General features: G+C 34.1%; 1 protein-coding gene across 8 annotated transcripts in view; it reads left to right on the top strand.

Moving 5' to 3' along the window:
• Window positions 1-17,812, top strand: part of LOC108204227 (uncharacterized) — a 32,792-nt gene extending 14,980 nt beyond the window's left edge. For 2 of the 8 annotated variants that reach the window (XM_017373559.2, XM_017373560.2), the window contains exons 15-33: window positions 55-114; window positions 233-342; window positions 2,047-2,151; window positions 3,549-3,622; window positions 6,577-6,652; window positions 8,088-8,321; window positions 8,833-8,904; window positions 11,540-11,611; window positions 12,044-12,108; window positions 12,198-12,300; window positions 12,386-12,517; window positions 12,726-12,869; window positions 14,206-14,313; window positions 14,430-14,480; window positions 14,551-14,628; window positions 14,706-14,819; window positions 15,008-15,204; window positions 16,002-16,071; window positions 16,981-17,320. In XM_017373559.2, the coding sequence (XP_017229048.1) occupies window positions 55-114; window positions 233-342; window positions 2,047-2,151; window positions 3,549-3,622; window positions 6,577-6,652; window positions 8,088-8,321; window positions 8,833-8,904; window positions 11,540-11,611; window positions 12,044-12,108; window positions 12,198-12,300; window positions 12,386-12,517; window positions 12,726-12,869; window positions 14,206-14,313; window positions 14,430-14,480; window positions 14,551-14,628; window positions 14,706-14,819; window positions 15,008-15,204; window positions 16,002-16,071; window positions 16,981-17,169 (2,054 nt within the window). In that variant the 3' untranslated portion in view covers window positions 17,170-17,320. Of the gene's footprint in view, window positions 1-54; window positions 115-232; window positions 343-2,046; window positions 2,152-3,548; window positions 3,623-6,576; window positions 6,653-8,087; window positions 8,322-8,832; window positions 8,942-10,573; window positions 10,741-11,539; window positions 11,612-12,043; window positions 12,109-12,197; window positions 12,301-12,385; window positions 12,518-12,725; window positions 12,870-14,205; window positions 14,314-14,429; window positions 14,481-14,550; window positions 14,629-14,705; window positions 14,820-15,007; window positions 15,205-16,001; window positions 16,072-16,980 lie in introns of those variants that run through there. The other 6 variants (XM_017373558.2, XR_010291259.1, XR_010291260.1 and 3 more) reach the window with 6 other exon arrangements.

Consider the following 17,812-nt stretch of genomic DNA (forward strand, 5'->3'; position numbering starts at 1 on the left):
TTTTTGATAAACTTGATTAGTTCACGATCTTAATTAATTCTTGTAATGATACAGCTGCTTCTGCTTCGGTATCCAGTGATGAGGCTGAAGACTACCTTCAAGCTTCTATATCTGGTATTTCAGCAGCGTCTAAAATGTGTTGCCAATTTACATTTTAGATGCCTGAAAATATACGTGATTATTAGCCTTTAGCAGTACTGTAAAGCTTATTTCCAAATGTTCCTCTTTGTAGCGATGGATGAAAGGTTATGCTCATATGCTCTTATTGCACGAGCAGCCGTTGACGTTACAGTTCCCTTGCTAACTCGACTATTTACCGAGCGCTTTTTGAGGCTTCATCAGGTTTTTTGTTTATCTTCATGATAACCATATGTTCGATGTAATTTTGTGTTGTGTTGTTTTTTTCCAGTTTTTTGTAATTTTGAGTGGTGCTTCGAGTCTTTGGCACATAATTATTTGGAAGATATAATTCACTGGTGCTAAATCATTATATGTTCTAGAATGCCACTTCGGTCTCATGTTTTTCCATACTATCAAGTACTGTAATTAGGACATAAATATGAACTTCTATTCACAAACATAGTTAGATTTTTTAATATGGAGTTATTGACTCGTTAATGAGCTCCAGATTGGACAACAAAATCTCTTTGTTTGTGTACCTTGAGAGCATACTTGCATCATTATTTCACAAGGGACATTTGGCTTAGCGTAGAAAAAATTACTTGATACTTGAAAAGTTATTTTGACTACTTGTGAGCAGACCTGAATTATATGAATTGACGAGTACTTTAAAGGAAATCTGTACATTTATTGTGTTTTCTTGTCGATCTCTGCAGAGATAGGTTTAATATCACATGGTATCAAAAGCCTACTGTCCTACACCTTTCCAGCTCATAAAATTGTAGAACACCCCATTCAACCACTGGCCAAAAATTATTTTAAGTAAATTTCATACTTGCATCCTTAAATCCTTATTGTCGGATATGAACTAGCAATGATATGGTGATCTAATATTACAGATGGAGTGTAAGCATATAAAACCATTTACTGTGAAAACTAAAGCAGCTACTTAAAAGTTTACATATTTGTTGCTATAATGCACATCATATGCCTTCAAGTGTAATAGTACTTCTAAATCATTTCTTGTTTAAGTCGTAAATAATGTTTATAATAAGCCATCCAAATAACGAGGAATGTACGAGAAAATTGAACCATAGGCGGGGCATGAAGACTTTGCTCACCAAAATTTTTATTAAAATTGGGGGACCAATTTTGTTTCGGATGAATATGTGAATCTATAAGGCTTCAGAGTCCTTTCTTACAATAATATTTATTACAAGGTGATACACACAGGGGTCAAAAGTGGAATGCGTGGAACAAGTGGCAACTATCCTCCCTCGTTTTGTATTTACAATATTGAGAAAAGTCTAGGTGTAGTTGCTTTCAGTTGTTGTGAGGAGAATGATTCGGATCAAATTATGAAGGAATTAATTATTTATCAGTTTGTATGTCTTCGTAAACATAATTTTGTTTCAACTGATATAGTTGTTCCAGTATATTAGAATTTAGGATTAGATGATATGGTATTACATATTATTTACAAATCAGCGTTAGTTTATTAATTACATTTGGATCTTACTTATACTATTTTTAAAAATAGCTATTTCAAATAGTTCTAATTGTCATTATTTGAATTCATGAGTGTTTTATATTCAGATTCACTGTGTTTTTGCTGATTCTGGAAAACCTATGTCCTCCGTTTGGACCTTTTTTTAACCTAGACTTGCTCAAAGTTGTTTCAACATCAATCAGAAGTTTTTTTATGTTGACTCTATGTCACTCTGGCTGCCACTTGGCATGTGTATAGATGAATTTACTATCTTTATGTGTGTGCTTATATTATCTCACCTTCTATACTAAATAAGCCAGCTTGATACAACATTTATCCAGTTGGTTGACAATTGACATAATACAAGTCACTTATAATTGATTTTTCGAAATTCTATTGCTACTTGTTTCTTACTTATAGTCTTAACATGATTGTAGAACAGAGGTGCAAGTGATCTAACAGAAACTCTGGAAGAGCTCTATTCGCTGTTACTAATAGCTGGGCATGTTCTTTCGGACGAGGGGCAGGGTGAAACACCATTGGTATATTCTGCTTCTTTCATGTGACCCATAATATCCAATATTTTTGATTTTATCTTCTCACTTTTTAATTTTATTAAGAAAATAATCTGAGCAATGAGGAGATAAATAAGTCTATTTCCATGTTTTGGTCAACTTAAGTAAAATAAGGTTTCTGCTTAGTGTATGAATATGCTCCACATCCAGTGATCTGTTATTTTTGTGCAGGATAAATGATTCTAGTTTGTTAGGAGTTGCTACGTTATGAACTGCCCCAAGCTATTAGCCATGTTGTAGGTCCTAGGGATAACATTAACTTTTCCTATGATTTAGTATTAATCGGAATCTATTCAGTCAATAATGCTATCTGGAGCTGGTACACTTATTAGTTGTTCATGATCAACCATAGACTTAATATTTTGGCCTTTTGGTTTTAGTATAAGTAGGGCTGTAAAATGTAAAATGATCCGGGCGATACCGGGTACCCCTCTGCTCAAGTATCAGATCATATTATTTTTAGATTGTCCAGATTTGGGTCCGGGATCATTTTATTCGGATATAAACCGTTCCCGGTTATGTGAGATCCGGATCTGAACCGAATATGATCCAGTATTGTATTTTCTATATTTAACCGGGTAGTTTATGATGCATCGAATATGAGCCGGATATGATCCACTAACATTAAATATCATTATTATTTCAATTATTCAAATAATTATCATTTAGTCTAAGTAAACATACTATTATAAAATATAATAATTTTAAATTAAAACTTATATTTATATGTTGGTATATATCATTTATTAAATATATGTGAAGATGCTAAGCATTATCACATTAAATAAATCATGTTTTATGAAGATATAAACTTAAATAAGATATTAAAATTTTATAAAATGATAACTATTCAATTACAAATGTGATGGATTTAAAATATAATATTTATATTAGTTCGAATCGAATATGAACCGTGGATCATATTCGGGTATTCGGGTAGGATCATATTATGAAAAATTATATGAGATCGAATCTGAGCGGGTATAGGTGTGCTCATATCCGGGATCATATATTATACGGGCTTAATTTTTCCGCCAGATTTGGATCGTTTTCAAAACGGATATGAGACATGTTTCATATTTTCGAGCCGGATATAAGCCGAGACACCAGATAGTCTGTATCGATTTACAGCCCTCAATATAGGACACAGCATCTTGCAACGGGTATGAATTCATTGTACATGATTGACAGTTCCTACTCATTAACCACTTATATAAGGTGTTATCTCTAGTCCACTAGCAGAGCAGATTACATCTTAAAATATCTGTGTTTTATTTTCTTTTAAAAGTTCTGTAAGTAGTATCAGTTTATAATCAGCAAATTTAGAATGTACAGGAATTAGTATTGATGGCATGTAATTTCAGGTACCAGAAGCTATACAAAACCATTTTGTGGGCTTGACCGAGGCAGAAAAGCATCCAGTGTATATACTATCTAGGTAGTATTCTTCTCAATTCGCCAACACTTTTTTGCTTTGAGTAGCTAACAAATAATAAGTTTTTTTAAAGGTCTTTACTCTAAAAAAAGCCGCTTAATTTATATCTTAGTTTAACGTATACTGATTTTGACCTTTGATATTGTTGTGTTAAAGCACTTTATTAATATAGTACTGAAAGTAAAATATTTAAAACTTATCTGACACAGTCTCTTAATAGTTAAGTGTATTCAATTCCCACTACTGGGAAGCTGAGAGTTGACAGACCAAAACTTTAAAATTCAAGTACTTATCAATGCGTTATGTGTAATGTCCAGTAGTTGCTATAGTTGGGTATCTTATTCTAATGTTTGGGAACTTTCTTCTGTCCCTGCGTCGCTGAGTAGCTGCTTTTTATATTTGTTACCTATATTAGGAAGGAATGTCAATATATTGTTACATTGTGGATTTTTGAGTTAATATTGGGTGGTTATGTCTGTTCACATGTTGAGTGGTAGGCCTCTGTTGTTTATTTACTTTCTGACAATCGATTTCCTTTCAGTATATAAGTCTGTGCAACAGTTTATTTTAGATCATACTCAACGGTTACGAGCAATCCTCTTGATAGACTTGGTATATCCGTGTCTTCCCTTTCCAGTCCTTATTTCTGTGTGTGTTCTCTGTCTTATTATTTTTTTGATGAATCTTTAGTTTGCAATGTTATATGGAATCCACATTTTAGGTGGAGTCTTGGAGTCACGTTCATCAAAATTGGATAAAATATAAACTAGGTTTCAATATTTAACTTTTTTGTTCTACAATATTTTCAATCATACGACAACCTGAAGACTATGTTCTACAGGATAATCAATAAATACATCAATCACTTTTATAAATCGCAGGACAATATATTTTACAATATAACTAATAAGAGAACGATGATCTTAATGATTGTTAAAGTTAAAGGATGTTAATGAATAATTGATGATGATGTTTAATATTACTTAAAAATAATATATTATATATAAATTTTAGTAATCAAAGATATTATTTATGATTAAATTAAAAAACAATTGACTTGTACTTCAAGACTTCAGCTTTGACGTGGACTCCATAGAACCTAACTCCTTCAAAATAAGTCAATAGTTGCTTCCATTTGAAATTTAGAGTCGAGTATCACTACATGCCAAGGAATCAACGTAGATACGTATTCGAGTATAACGACATAAACGCAGTGTACTCCAATAGTTGGAGAACAGTGATTAATGGTGTATGTTCATCATTCTTTGTAAATATAAATTGATAAAACAGTGTATTTAATCTGTCAGCAGAGTTTCTCATTTGTAGTTAAAGAGTGGATGAGCAATTTGCTCCCTAGTGAAAGAATGTCATTCGAATATTTTTTGCGTGTCTGTGTGTGTGTGTTTGGGTGGGGGGGGGGGGGGGGTTGATAGATTTGTTGTGAATTTGATTTGGGAAAAACAGGCTGATAGAACAAGTAGCCAAATAATATTGATCATGAACCTGTTAATTTGTTCCAGAATTAAACCAGTTATCTAAATACAAAGACCCACTTCCTTACTTCTCTGGAATTTTATTTTAAAGATCATTCTTCTAGCCTGTTAACATAACTTAGCAGTAAGGAATGTAATTAAAACTCCAGTCTGCTAATGGTGGAACGGCACGTAACATGCTCATCTTTGTTCTTGGAACCCCACTGTTTGATGCCTCAGTCGTAATCGGTTTTTCATATCTCTTTAAAGTCATACATACCCAATGAACTAATGTTGAAAAATCAGCAGAAAGAAGAATAATAAAAAAGATAGAGTTAGGTGGATTGTTGTTGGTTGCTTTGCCCCCGCCTTTTTTTTTTCCTCGGTCCTTGTTGCATATAACATGGTGTATGTGGGAGGTTATCAAATATAAATCTTTTCTACTTGTTTGTTGTCTTCTTTCTCCCTCCATCTGTACTTGCTGTGACTAGTTATCATATCATCTAATGACTAGTATTCCTAATGTAAACCTTTGGAAGCAGCCTCCTGATGCACAAGGATTAATTTGACTTCCTCACCTAGCTACTCTAGGTTGGGGAGTAGGTCCTGGTGGGGAAGTTATAGACACTTTTCCATATTTTGTATCTGGAGTACTTCATTTAATTTCCTCCGCAGTATTGGGCTTTGGTTGTATTTATAATGCACTTCTAGGACCTGAGACGCTTGAAGATTCTTTTCTATTCTTCGGTTATGTATGGAAAGATATAAATAAAATGGCCACAATTTTAGGTATTCACTTAATCTTGTTAGGTATAGGGGCTTTCTTTCTAGTATTCAAGGCTCTTTATTTTGGTGGAGTACACTATTGAAGAGGTTTGTGAGAACTTTATTGGGAGAGCCTTCCTCACTAGACATTACCTTTTTGTTTCCACATCCTACTTTATATAGACATTAGTGAGTTAAAATGGGTGATGCAGGATCTTATTCGAACGTTATGTATGTAGCAAATTATGAAAACACAGAATTAAGCTAGAGAATAAAAGACATAAAATAGATAACTAGGCCTCACACCTGGTCTCACCCAGAATACTTAAGCCTCACACCTAGGCATAGAATAGTAGTTCCATATTATTCCAGTCTGTCTCAATTACAATCCTAGAATAATGATATATAGGCCTCTGGAGTAGCCTCCCAGAAAACCCCCCAACTTAAGGAAACTAAAATAAGGAAACTAGCCAATGGACAAAATATTTGGGATCTGCTTAAATTTCCCAAGTATTATATGTAATCTAAACATTTCCAAAATCTTCAACAGATCAAGGAAAGATATTTATTGATTTGAACTTCCTTTGTTCCTTCTTGAATAAACCTTCTGGAGCCTATCAGAATTTGCATCAATCGGTAATATATATGATCACATATAGTGCAGTAGCTTTATGATGTTATCTTTCGTGATATAGTGTTACATGTTTACAATATATGCAGCTCAATCATTAAATTTGCTGAGCAATCTCTCGATTCGGAGATGAGAGCATCATATTTCAGTCCGCGACTTATGGAGGTAAGCAATCAGTTGGCAAGATCACCTTGGTCGACAATGTGTTTTTTCTTATATGTAGATTACTAGATTGTTTTATTGTCATTCTCTTGGCTGAATATTGAACAAAGCGTTTTATCCATCCTTCAAATGCAATCAGTAAAAGTCTTAACTAAAAAGACATTACCAAAAGTATTTGTGCTTGTACAATTCCTATATACAAATTAATGTTTCGGATTCAAGGCCCACTGCATATTTCATATTTGTATTACTATTATTTGGCAGATGCTCTAAGTTCTATGCTAGTATTTTATTACATTAGTCGTCTTGTCTGTTCAGTATCTGGTCTGTTGCAAAACTATTTTTTTTTTTACGATGAATTGATATGATATGGTATTTACATCCCTAAGTATTACTGATTTAGGATATTATATATATAACGTCATTTTCACTGTATCTAATTTTTATTCCTGAGTTGTATAGTGAAATTTTGACAGAAGTGTCACCTTTTTTCAATATGTTTTACGAATTAGTTGTTCCTTATTTACTTGTGTATAAATTTGTAAGCTAAAGTCTGGTAGTTGCTGCTTGGGTTATGGGTGCATGCCCCTCTCCCTTGTTCAGGCCTTGCCCCTTTTTTTGTAGTTTTTCGTTTTTAATTAAAAACTTCTGCCTAGCAAAAAAATAAAATTACATCCGAGGAAAAGGACAGAAAATGAAGCTTTCCTTTTTAAATAATTGGATATGAGTTTTCAGTTCACTTCTAGTAATAGAGCGGATGAAGGAATAAAACTTATGAATGTTTACCCATACAAAGTACAAATTGGTATACGTGGCAGATTCATGTGCGTAAAATTGGGTCCTCTGTTGGTGAAAATTACAGATTTATTAATGATTTGAAGCCAAATATGTATATGTTTGCAGATGTAGATAAGCAGTTCTGATGAAAATGAAACAACATTGTGGAGTGGGTGAACGAAGAATAGGAAATTTATTACGGAGTAGTTCTTTCTTATAATTAGTGGGTGCCAGACTAACAGCTACTTTAATCTCAATTTTTTTAAAAATACCATTTCTCAGATTTGATATATAGTTCCATCAAGTAATATTAATTGTAGTAAATAATCAATTACTTGCATTAAAAATAATAATTTATATAATAAATAAAGCGATTACAAAAAATATAATATATACTTAATTGTTCATATATATCAAAAATTGGAATTAAAAAGAAGCCGTATTCCTGTAATTGTTTCGAAAACTGGGACAGTGTCTGCTTGTCCTAATTTTTTTGTAACTGCTGAATCTGACACCGGATATGTGTCGTGTCCGACACTGTTTGCCCTAGTATGAGTAGGATAAATTCACCTATGAACATATTTCTGAACTATTCATATTTCAGTTTAATTATCCATCACTAGTTAATAAGTTGGTTGACTGACTTGAGCTATCATGGCAGGCAATTATATGGTTTCTTGCAAGATGGTCTTCCACTTATATGATGCCAAACAATGAGATGAACAAAGGCGTCAAATCAAAAACTGTGTTTGAGTCTGATCTGCAGCCTGAACAGGCCGGACTTGTTTTCCTTAGTCTTTTTGGGGAGCATAACCAGGGAAAACATATACTTGATATCATTGTCCGCATCGCAATGACAACTCTTGTTTTTTATCCCGGGGAGAAAGATTTGCAGGTCCGGAAAAAGCAAAAATATGTAGTTTGTTAGTTTTCCCTCACGCTTTGCGTTGTTTTACGTTTATAATTCCTTTTTCAAGACACCCCCACCTTAATATTTACTTACAATTGCAGTTGAGATATAAAGAGAAATTAGAACCCTGAAACAGAAACAATACAATTTTATTATGTTTCAATTACAAAAATATATGTTGTATACTGGTTAAATTTTTGAGTAATTCATTCTGATGCATTTTTAGTATGATTGACATCTTTAAATTGCTAAGAAATTCTAATTTAGCCATCTATGTTCTGATGTCCTATTGATGGTATTTGACATATTGGAATCTGAAAATGATATCGCATAAATCCTATGCTTTTAGTTTTGTTTGGCTTGTACTGAAGTAAACACACGGAGTTTTACTTCAATGAATCTTAATTGCATTCTTTTCTACAAGTTTCTTGTTTTCATGCTCGAGGTAAAGACACGTGATGGAAATTTTATGATTCCTTATTTGGTTGCTTGGTAGGCACTCACTTGTTATCAGCTACTTCATGGATTAGTGCGGCGAAGGAATGTTTCTGCACAGCTTGTTGCCTTGGTTAGTGATCTCTTAAATTTCCTAGCTTGTTGCCTTGGTTAGTGGTTTCTTATACTTCCCAGCTTGTTGCTTTGATGATCTCTTATGCCATATTACAATATTTTTTCATACTATTTAAATTTAAGTGTTTGCTACTCTGTCAAGCTTATCTTCACCTTTTTAAATTAATTGCCTGGTTGATCTCCAATAGGACTAGTGACACGCTATTAAGTTTTTTGTAATCCTGGCTGATGATTGCAGTGAAGTCTACTTACAGAGAAAACAGAGTATCTGTATTTTCCAATATAAATGATTAATCATATAATGTACTTTATACTTTAAAACCAGGGTCATATTCTGATCTAACTCTGAAACCTGTATTCTTTCGTCAAATCTGAACAATTGTTCACACATTCTTAATGAAGGCACAACAAAATTTTGCACTTTAGATAGCATGTGGTGCCATAGTAAGATTAGAGATGACAACTTCATCCGAACCTGTGGATAACCCATTCATTTCAATCAGATTGGATAATCAAACCTGGCTTTCTGGATTTGCATTTCGTTTTGGTTAATAAACCTTTTGGATCTTGGGCTTACCGAACAATAGTCCATTGGATATCAAAATTCAAGTCGAAACCTGTATTAGAATCTTAATATATATAATATGGAATATATTATATTCTAATTATTACTTCCTGATTAGTTCTGATTATTTGTTCAAGAAAATACACTTAAAATTCATTACTAATAGTTTTGTTAGAATATTCTATTGAAAAAACATGAATTTTGTATTTTAATGTACTCAAGTGGGCCCAGATAAAAATTATTAAACAGTTTCTTAAAACTGTTTAAGGATGTAATGTCGGATATAAAAAGTCAACATGTTTCAGAATACTACCCCCCCCCCCCCCCCCCCCCCCCCCCGGCGCGCGGAACTTCCTTACTTAGAAGTTCGAACCCTATTTGTAATTGATACTAGTTTTCCTCCCAATTAAAAAATTTATAATTGTTTTAATTGGACTAGGTTTTTCAAATAAATTGGTGTGAAAGTGATTGTTTAAGATAAGGTAGCCCTAGAGATGTGCTTAGTTAGTTATATGCGTCTTGATTATAATAGGTTTTCTATGTGATTTGATTAATATTCATGCCTGCTATAAAACATGTCTGTAGTTAAAATTTGTTTTTATAGTGATTGCAACCATTACAATAAGTTTTAAAATTTAAAGGCCCATACCCGAATACTGAGCAACGACCAACTATCAAGCTTTTACTATTTTGGCTCAAATACTACATTTTGATATGGTTAACTTATGAATGTATTAAAAATTAATTAGAAGTGATAGATGAGTATATGTACATTGATAAAGTGATAGAGGCTGGTAGTAAAGTAATAACCTTAAAGAGTAGTTTAAATTAGTGATCTGGTTCGTCACAACCACCACCACCAGTGAAATCACCAAATATTAGACCAATACACCACCACCACCAGAATCATAACGGAATTACCTAGATTTGAACTGCTTTTGTTCTGCATCACTATTTACAACACTACTCTCGACAAAAATCATCCATATTCAAGACCAAATGACCAAAAGTTCAGTACATACAAAAAGTTTTAAGCATAAATAATAAAATTGAAATATAAGAACGATTCCGAATTTCCGATCGCACATCCATCATTCCCCAGGTACGATATTGTAGGTGGTGTTATAGAGGAAGGAGTTGAAGCTGACGGATGGTGATAGTTATCATGGAGGTGGATCATCTACTACCGAAAATGACGAATTATGACAATCATTGTGCTTGACGCAGCCACTGGATGATCATATGGCAACTCCACGGTGCTTCTCAGGCTAATAACCTTATTGGTCACTGGTCAGATTGCATGTGAAATAGGTCAGTTGGAAATGTGGCTGGTGGCTAGCAGAGTGGCGTGGCCAGTGGGAGGGAGGTGGTGGTGGGACTTGGGAGAGATGACATGGGGAAGATTTAAATGGGTTTTTTAGATTTTATTGGCGTATAATGAAATAAGATCTCAGTTCTCATTTTCACGTTGGTTTCCATGATATATATTCAAGTTTTCATACGGGTTGCAGTGGGGTATGCGTATGCCTAAATCTTAAGTCCATGAATTCTCGGGCCAAGGAAAACCAAATCCAAAAATTTGTTATCGTTAGATCCATTTGAAACTGATATACATGGATTCGGCTATTTTTTTCTTGCTTACTGATTTAAATAAAACTGACGTGCCCGGAGTTCCTGCTATGGGCTGGTTTCGTGGCACTTGTATTACTTGTATAAAACCACCTGTTCTTGTCCAATCTTCAAATGTCCTTCGACGTAATTTTCTTTAACAACATTTGGACCATGTGGGTCACACCATTTTTGTGCCTTCTTACATAAAGGTATTAATATTTGGATTAGTGTTGGTACTAGTTACTCAATTATAGTTGAGGCATTAGCAGTTGATAGCTACGACACAGGACACAGTACTGCTAAATATTTACAGACAACCTCTAGAAACTTTGATCTATATTTCTTCTAGGATTTTTTTTTATTATATGTTCTTTTTGGTACTAGCTTTTGCAGATTGTCCAGGTATTTTACTAGTTGAACTGGTACTAAATGTGTTTTGTTTTCACCTACTCTTCAGGAATCGTGGGGAAAGTTGGCAAGCACTTTTATTGGTGATAAAAATTTGTTCTTGTTACATGCCGCCCACCAAGTAATAATTTGATGTTATATTATTTTCTATGACGAGTTGTATAAAGAACTATATTTGGTAGTGAGTTTAACTTTTATGTAGATTATGTGTATGACTAGATAAGATATGGATGAACCGGGCTAATGGATATTGGTCTGAATTAACAACTAATTGAATATTTATATTCTAGATGTTTCGACGTGGGAAAACAGATATATGTTAGTCAGACCAAGAATGGACATATGTCCTCCCTGCCCTCCCATAGAAAAACTTACAGAAGAGAGACTTAATCAAATATGCATGCAACGATATTTAAATATCTTTCATTCTCTTCCTTACGTTGAATAATTGGTTGGAACTCTTCTTCCATGCTTCATAGACCCTGAATTTTCTTCAATATTAGCAAAGAAATGGTTTCTGCATTCCTTGCTTACTAATTATTGTGTGTCACAGCGTTCGCTTTCTCAAACTCTTGTTCTTTCAGCTTCTGGCATGGGAAACATAGAGGCATCGAATCAGTGAGTGAAACTATAAAATTTTGTCTTTTAATTTCTGATGTGCATTCTATACTATTATATTTCTAATTGCTTGTCAAATTATCTCGAAGGTATGTAAGAGATCTTACTCATCATATGACTAACTACTTGGTGGAAATATCTGGCCGAAGTGATCTGAAAAATGTATCTCAACAACCAGATATTATCCTAGGTGTAAGGACACTTACAATGAGATAAGTATTTTTGAATATACTTCTATTTAATAGATACTAAACGTTCTGTGGTTAAAATTTTGTAGGTTACTTGCTTGTTGGAGCGACTTCGTGGTGCTTCAAGTGCATCTGAACCTCGAACTCAAAAAGCAGTTTTTGAAATGGGATTCTCTGTCATGAACCCTATCATCATACTGCTTGAAGTTTACAGTAATGAGGTGCAATTATTGTTAAAAATTTCCATTTATTTTGGTTTTTCTCTGCTATTTTGATATCTAAAAATTGATTCTTTTACCTGAATGATTATATTATGTCGCCTAGAAGAAGGAGGTCCAACATGTGTTGTGCTCAACCTATTAAATATGGAGTCTCTATATTTTACTTTTTTGATTGCCTATATATCTTACACCCATCTCTTTTTTTCAGTCTACAGTTATCTACCTGTTAATCAAGTTTGTTGTTGATTGGGTCGATGGTCAAATTATCTACTTAGAAGCTCAAGAAACTGCAATTGTAATTAATTTCTGCATGCGTTTCCTTCAGCTTTACTCTTCTTACAATATTGGGAAGGTAACATGTTTTCTTCTTTCCACGAGTCAGTTATACTTATATATATAGGAAACTAATTATCTGAAAATGTTCATAGAAGTTGTTTTTTTCAATTCTTGCCTTGTAATTGTAAGTTTACTACTATATCGAAGCTGCAATTGCTGTATGTATACTGCCCTAGTACATGTTTAACAGGGTAGCCTTTTCTGCGTATATGCTGAACTGAAGTAACAAGAACAAAATTCCTTGCCATTGTTAAATGTTATATTAAGTCCGATCTTATAATTCACGTTGTTCATATGTTTTACATCCAAGGATAAGGGTTCTTTCACTTGTCCTCGTACCTTTTTTTATTAAGCGTTAGTATTTGGGGGCAATATTTCGTCAGACTTGCCTTCTAACACATCCAGTAGAGCTTCTTTGGACTTGACTATTAGTAACAAAAAATTTAACTGCAATTCCTGTATGACAGGATCCCTATAAAGTCACAAGTCTACATCTATTTACATGTTATGTACTAATAACTGAAAATTTCTTGTTTACATCTATGAATCCCATTTAAAAGTTTTTCTTATTTATTTAATATCATATGTTACAGGTAGCTGATATATATTTAATGTTACTTTAGACGGTAATTTTTTTCTTTAAATCTGTAGATCTGTTGATTAAGTGGATACGTAACTAGTCTATGAAAACGGCTCTATTAACTTCTAAATATACGTTAATCAGTAATTAAGTATTAATTGAGCTGAATTAGTTCATTGAACTAATTGGTCTTCCGTGCTGCTCTCTATGATAAGCCTAGCTCTTGTTGCTCTTTTTCGCTGTTTTGTCTTTAAAATAAAGTCATTTAGCAATAGTAGTTGATTGTTTAAGACTTTAAGTACATCGTTCTGCATGACCTCATTATTGTTATTTTAGCATATTTGGTATACAGTAAAACGGATGGCGAGAATGTTAAGATTTTGTCCAATTCATCCTGTATTCGATGGGTAGCTGAAATGCATGACATGAGTATGTATAGTGACGGCGGGGGGGGGGGGGGGGGGGGGGGGGGGGGGGGATGATTTAATTTTGATTGTTGGAAGATTATATATTGTTTTATTCGTCTTTACTGATCTGATAAATGGATTGTTCATTCTTTTGCTTATGGACCGAAGAGGTTAAAAACTGTTGTCTCATGAATACTGTTAACACTATTTGAAATAATCCAATATTGCATCAGAGGTCTCAGTATGGCTTTCAATATGTAAAGTACTTGTGAAGTTAGTGCAGAGTTATGGTTCACTGCGTAGGATATTCTTGGGAAGTGTTTTTACTATCTTATTTCTTACTATAAAACATACCAATTTTCTAGATCTCACTAAGCCTTTCGAGAAGCTTACTAAGTGAAGCAAATGCCGAAAAATATAAAGATTTACGGGCCCTGTTGCAACTCCTTTCTAATTTATGCTCGAAGGATCTGGTATGCTGTGTTCCATTTACTAATATATATATCCAAAATTAAGGGCCATCTCAGTTTCTACGTTTTAAAGCATCATTTATTCATAGTAGTACATTCAATAATTCTAAACTTTGTAGGTTGACTTCTCATCAGATTCCATTGAGGCACATGGGACAAGAATTTCTCAGGTAAGGTTCAAAAGGCATATATGTTACAACATATTGTTTATTGTGTTCCAACACTTGTAAAATTTTTCAGGTTGTATATACGGGTCTTCAAATTGTTAACCCACTCATCACTTTGGACATGCTAAAATATCCTAAACTCTGTCATGATGTAAGCTTTCTCTTTTTGCCAAAGAGCAGACTTGTTATTGTGTTGCAAATTTTTATATTTGATGTTTTATGGAACAGTACTTTGGGTTGCTTTCACATCTTTTAGAGGTTTATCCTGAGATGTTATTGGAGCTAAATGCTGAATCATTTTCTCATATACGTGAGACTCTTAAATTTGGCCTTCGTCATCAGGTAAATAATTGTTAATACATCAGTTTTATGTGCCTTATGCTGCATATACATTTAGTCATCTTCAATAAATGTGTCTAGTTTGATTGTCATTCATGCATATGTTTTCTGATATCATTAAATAATCTGTCTATTGGTATGCATGCATAGTGATTTAGCCTTCATTCCGCGTCTTTATTTTTTGGTTGTAGGATGCAGAAGTTGTTGACATGTGTCTGAGAGCATTGAATGCTCTTGCCTCGTATCACTTCAAGGAAACTGCTGCTGGTAAAGTTGGTTTCGGTTCCCATGCTGCAGGTTACAAGGATCCCAACGGGAAAATGCAGGAAGGTATCTTGAGCCAATTTACTCAGTTACTACTGCAGTTCCTCCTCTTTGAGGATTACAGGCAAGTTAATTTTACTCGGAATTAAGATGAACTATAGTAAATTCTGTTTGTAAAGCTCTTTTAATGAACAAAAGAAAAAGAAGTGAATATTCCAAAGATAATGGTGTGTCGGATTTGCCAAGTAATAACTTTATAACCCAACAGAAAAAATACAAATCAGGGGATGGCCATGACAAGAAATATGAGGATATGAAATTCCAGCTAGGATCTAACCAGCTAATCTAACCAACCATATTGACAGAAACAATAACACAGTAATACTAGTACCCTAGTACAAGCATAAGCACACACTAACAGAATCTAATACAAAAGCAGTACTATTGATTGGTCATTATAAATTTCCTTTTGAAATGATTTGCATGTAAAAAGCTTTTCATGAACTGTCCTCTTGACTTCAGTTAACACATAACACAGATTGTGCCTGCTCCCTTGATTATGCATTCTAAAATAACATTCCTTCCATAAATGATAAACGATTCAGGGAGGACTCGTGATACATTTTGCCAAAGGGGCAGTGCTCTAGTACTAGTGCACTTTCCTTACAGTGGGTGGTGGGTGGTTGAGAGTTAAGTCTCAGTATCAGTAAAGTCATGTGTGCGTGGGTAGAGGAAGGGGACCTATATCAAGAGACCGGGCCTGTCTTCTAGAACTAATTAGTGTTGGGGGATGTTGGGCTACCATAATATTAAAAGAAAATTAGAGGTTTTTGTTTACTTTAACTGCCAGGGGCAAGACGTATAACTAGTATTTTCAGCCCCCTTCGTGTTCTTATCATTTTCTTTCCTCTCCAATCTCAGCACTGATCTTGTCAGCTCTGCGGCGGATGCATTGCTTCCACTAATCCTCTGTGAACATGTTCTGTATCAGGTATCTACACATGCATATATGTTAGTGCATCAGCCACATATAATTACACAAGTACATATATTATTGAATTTTTCTGAAGTCAGTCTATAAGTTATCTAAACTCTTTTGACTTCTGCATGTTAATACTGTTAACAGACCAGACTCCCCAAGCTGTTATCTCGCCATCTGCACCCACATAATAATTTATTACTATTATTTTCCTTTTCTTTTTCCTTTTTTGGGGAGGGGGGGTAGTAACATGGCTAACCTCTTTAATGGCGTGCTGGGAAGATAGATCCCATGTTTTTAGAACAAGAGGTACTCTGGAACACAAACAAAAAATAAAAATGTAATGTTGTGTTTGGTTGGGGTGAATGATTCCGGAAGGAATGGAATGAAAAATGAACTATTATGGGCAATTTTTAACAAATTTCATTCCTTCCTCCATTCCATTCCTTTCATTATGTGTTAGAGATCATACCTTCAATTTGAGATGGAATGCTCCATTCTCTCCTACCCCTAATTTCTTCTCAAATCTCGTCATAGCAATTTTGCACTCACTTAAATTTATTTCAAAACTTCCTTCCTATCTCTATTAGTTTCAAGTATTTTTACTCATTTCATTCCATTCCATTCCATTCCATTCCATTCTCCCCAACCAAACACAACATAAGTGTTTTTGCTTCAAAAATTAATTACAGTAGAGCACAAAATCATCTCTGGAAGTGTGTGCTGGGATTGTATTATATGAATGTGAGGTCTACACAAATGTTCGTAGCATCTCTACTTCAGAATAGTGATTTCATTTTATTTATAATTGTAATATTGGTCTTTGTCACATATTGCTGCATAGAGATTCTGTTTGCTTTATTTATATTACTCTACATTATGTTCTATTAATGTCCCACTCCCGGGTGATGTTTCTTGTAGAGACTGGGCAACGAGTTGATAGAAAGACAAGCAAATCCAGTACTTAAATCAAGATTGGGTAATGCATTGCATTCTCTCACAAGCTCAAACAATTTATCTTTTTCTCTCGATCGGCCAAACTACCAGAAATTTAGGAAGAATCTACACAATTTTCTTGTTGAAGTTCGCGGGTTTCTTAGGACCATGTGATATTCAAGTAGCAGGAGACGTACTTTTAGTGTTGAATCTTTGAATGTTTGGTGCTGGATATCTCCTTCAAGTTGCAGAGATGATTGTGTTTAGACAGCTGCCTCTCAGGTTTTGCCCCAAGGATGCACAGATGTTGAGATGAGATTTAGTTGGGCCTGTTTCATTTATTGCTTCCTTGAATATAGAATTTCATTGGTACATGCCATTTGAATATGTTACATATCAGTAATATCTTGGAGAGCCTAGTGAATACAAAGCCACAGATACGAGTGCGGTGTTGCACTCCTAATGCTTTGATTAGTTGTATAAATGAGTTTGTTTACCTATATAAGATGCATATGGTAGAAAGACTGCATCTTGTGTAATTCAGGCACTAGGCCCGGTGTGCTCTAATTTTGTAACAGTTTGTGGGTGTCTGAGAGCAGAAATCATGCAAAAAATAACTATGTGGGTGTTTAGGCAGGGCTTAAAAGCCCCGCTTCTGAAGTTTTAAGTTGGAAGCACTTATTCGTACCATTTGTGTAAAAAGTCGATAAGCACTTGTAAAAAGCTAGGATTTTTAGTTTTTGTTTCATGAATTCTACTTTTTTTCCAAATACATTAATTACTTATAAGTCTTAACTAACTTCTAACTTCTATATCA

The sequence above is a fragment of the Daucus carota genome, chromosome 1 (genome assembly GCF_001625215.2).
Source record: "Daucus carota subsp. sativus chromosome 1, DH1 v3.0, whole genome shotgun sequence".
In the NCBI taxonomy this organism is placed as follows: domain Eukaryota; kingdom Viridiplantae; phylum Streptophyta; class Magnoliopsida; order Apiales; family Apiaceae; genus Daucus; species Daucus carota.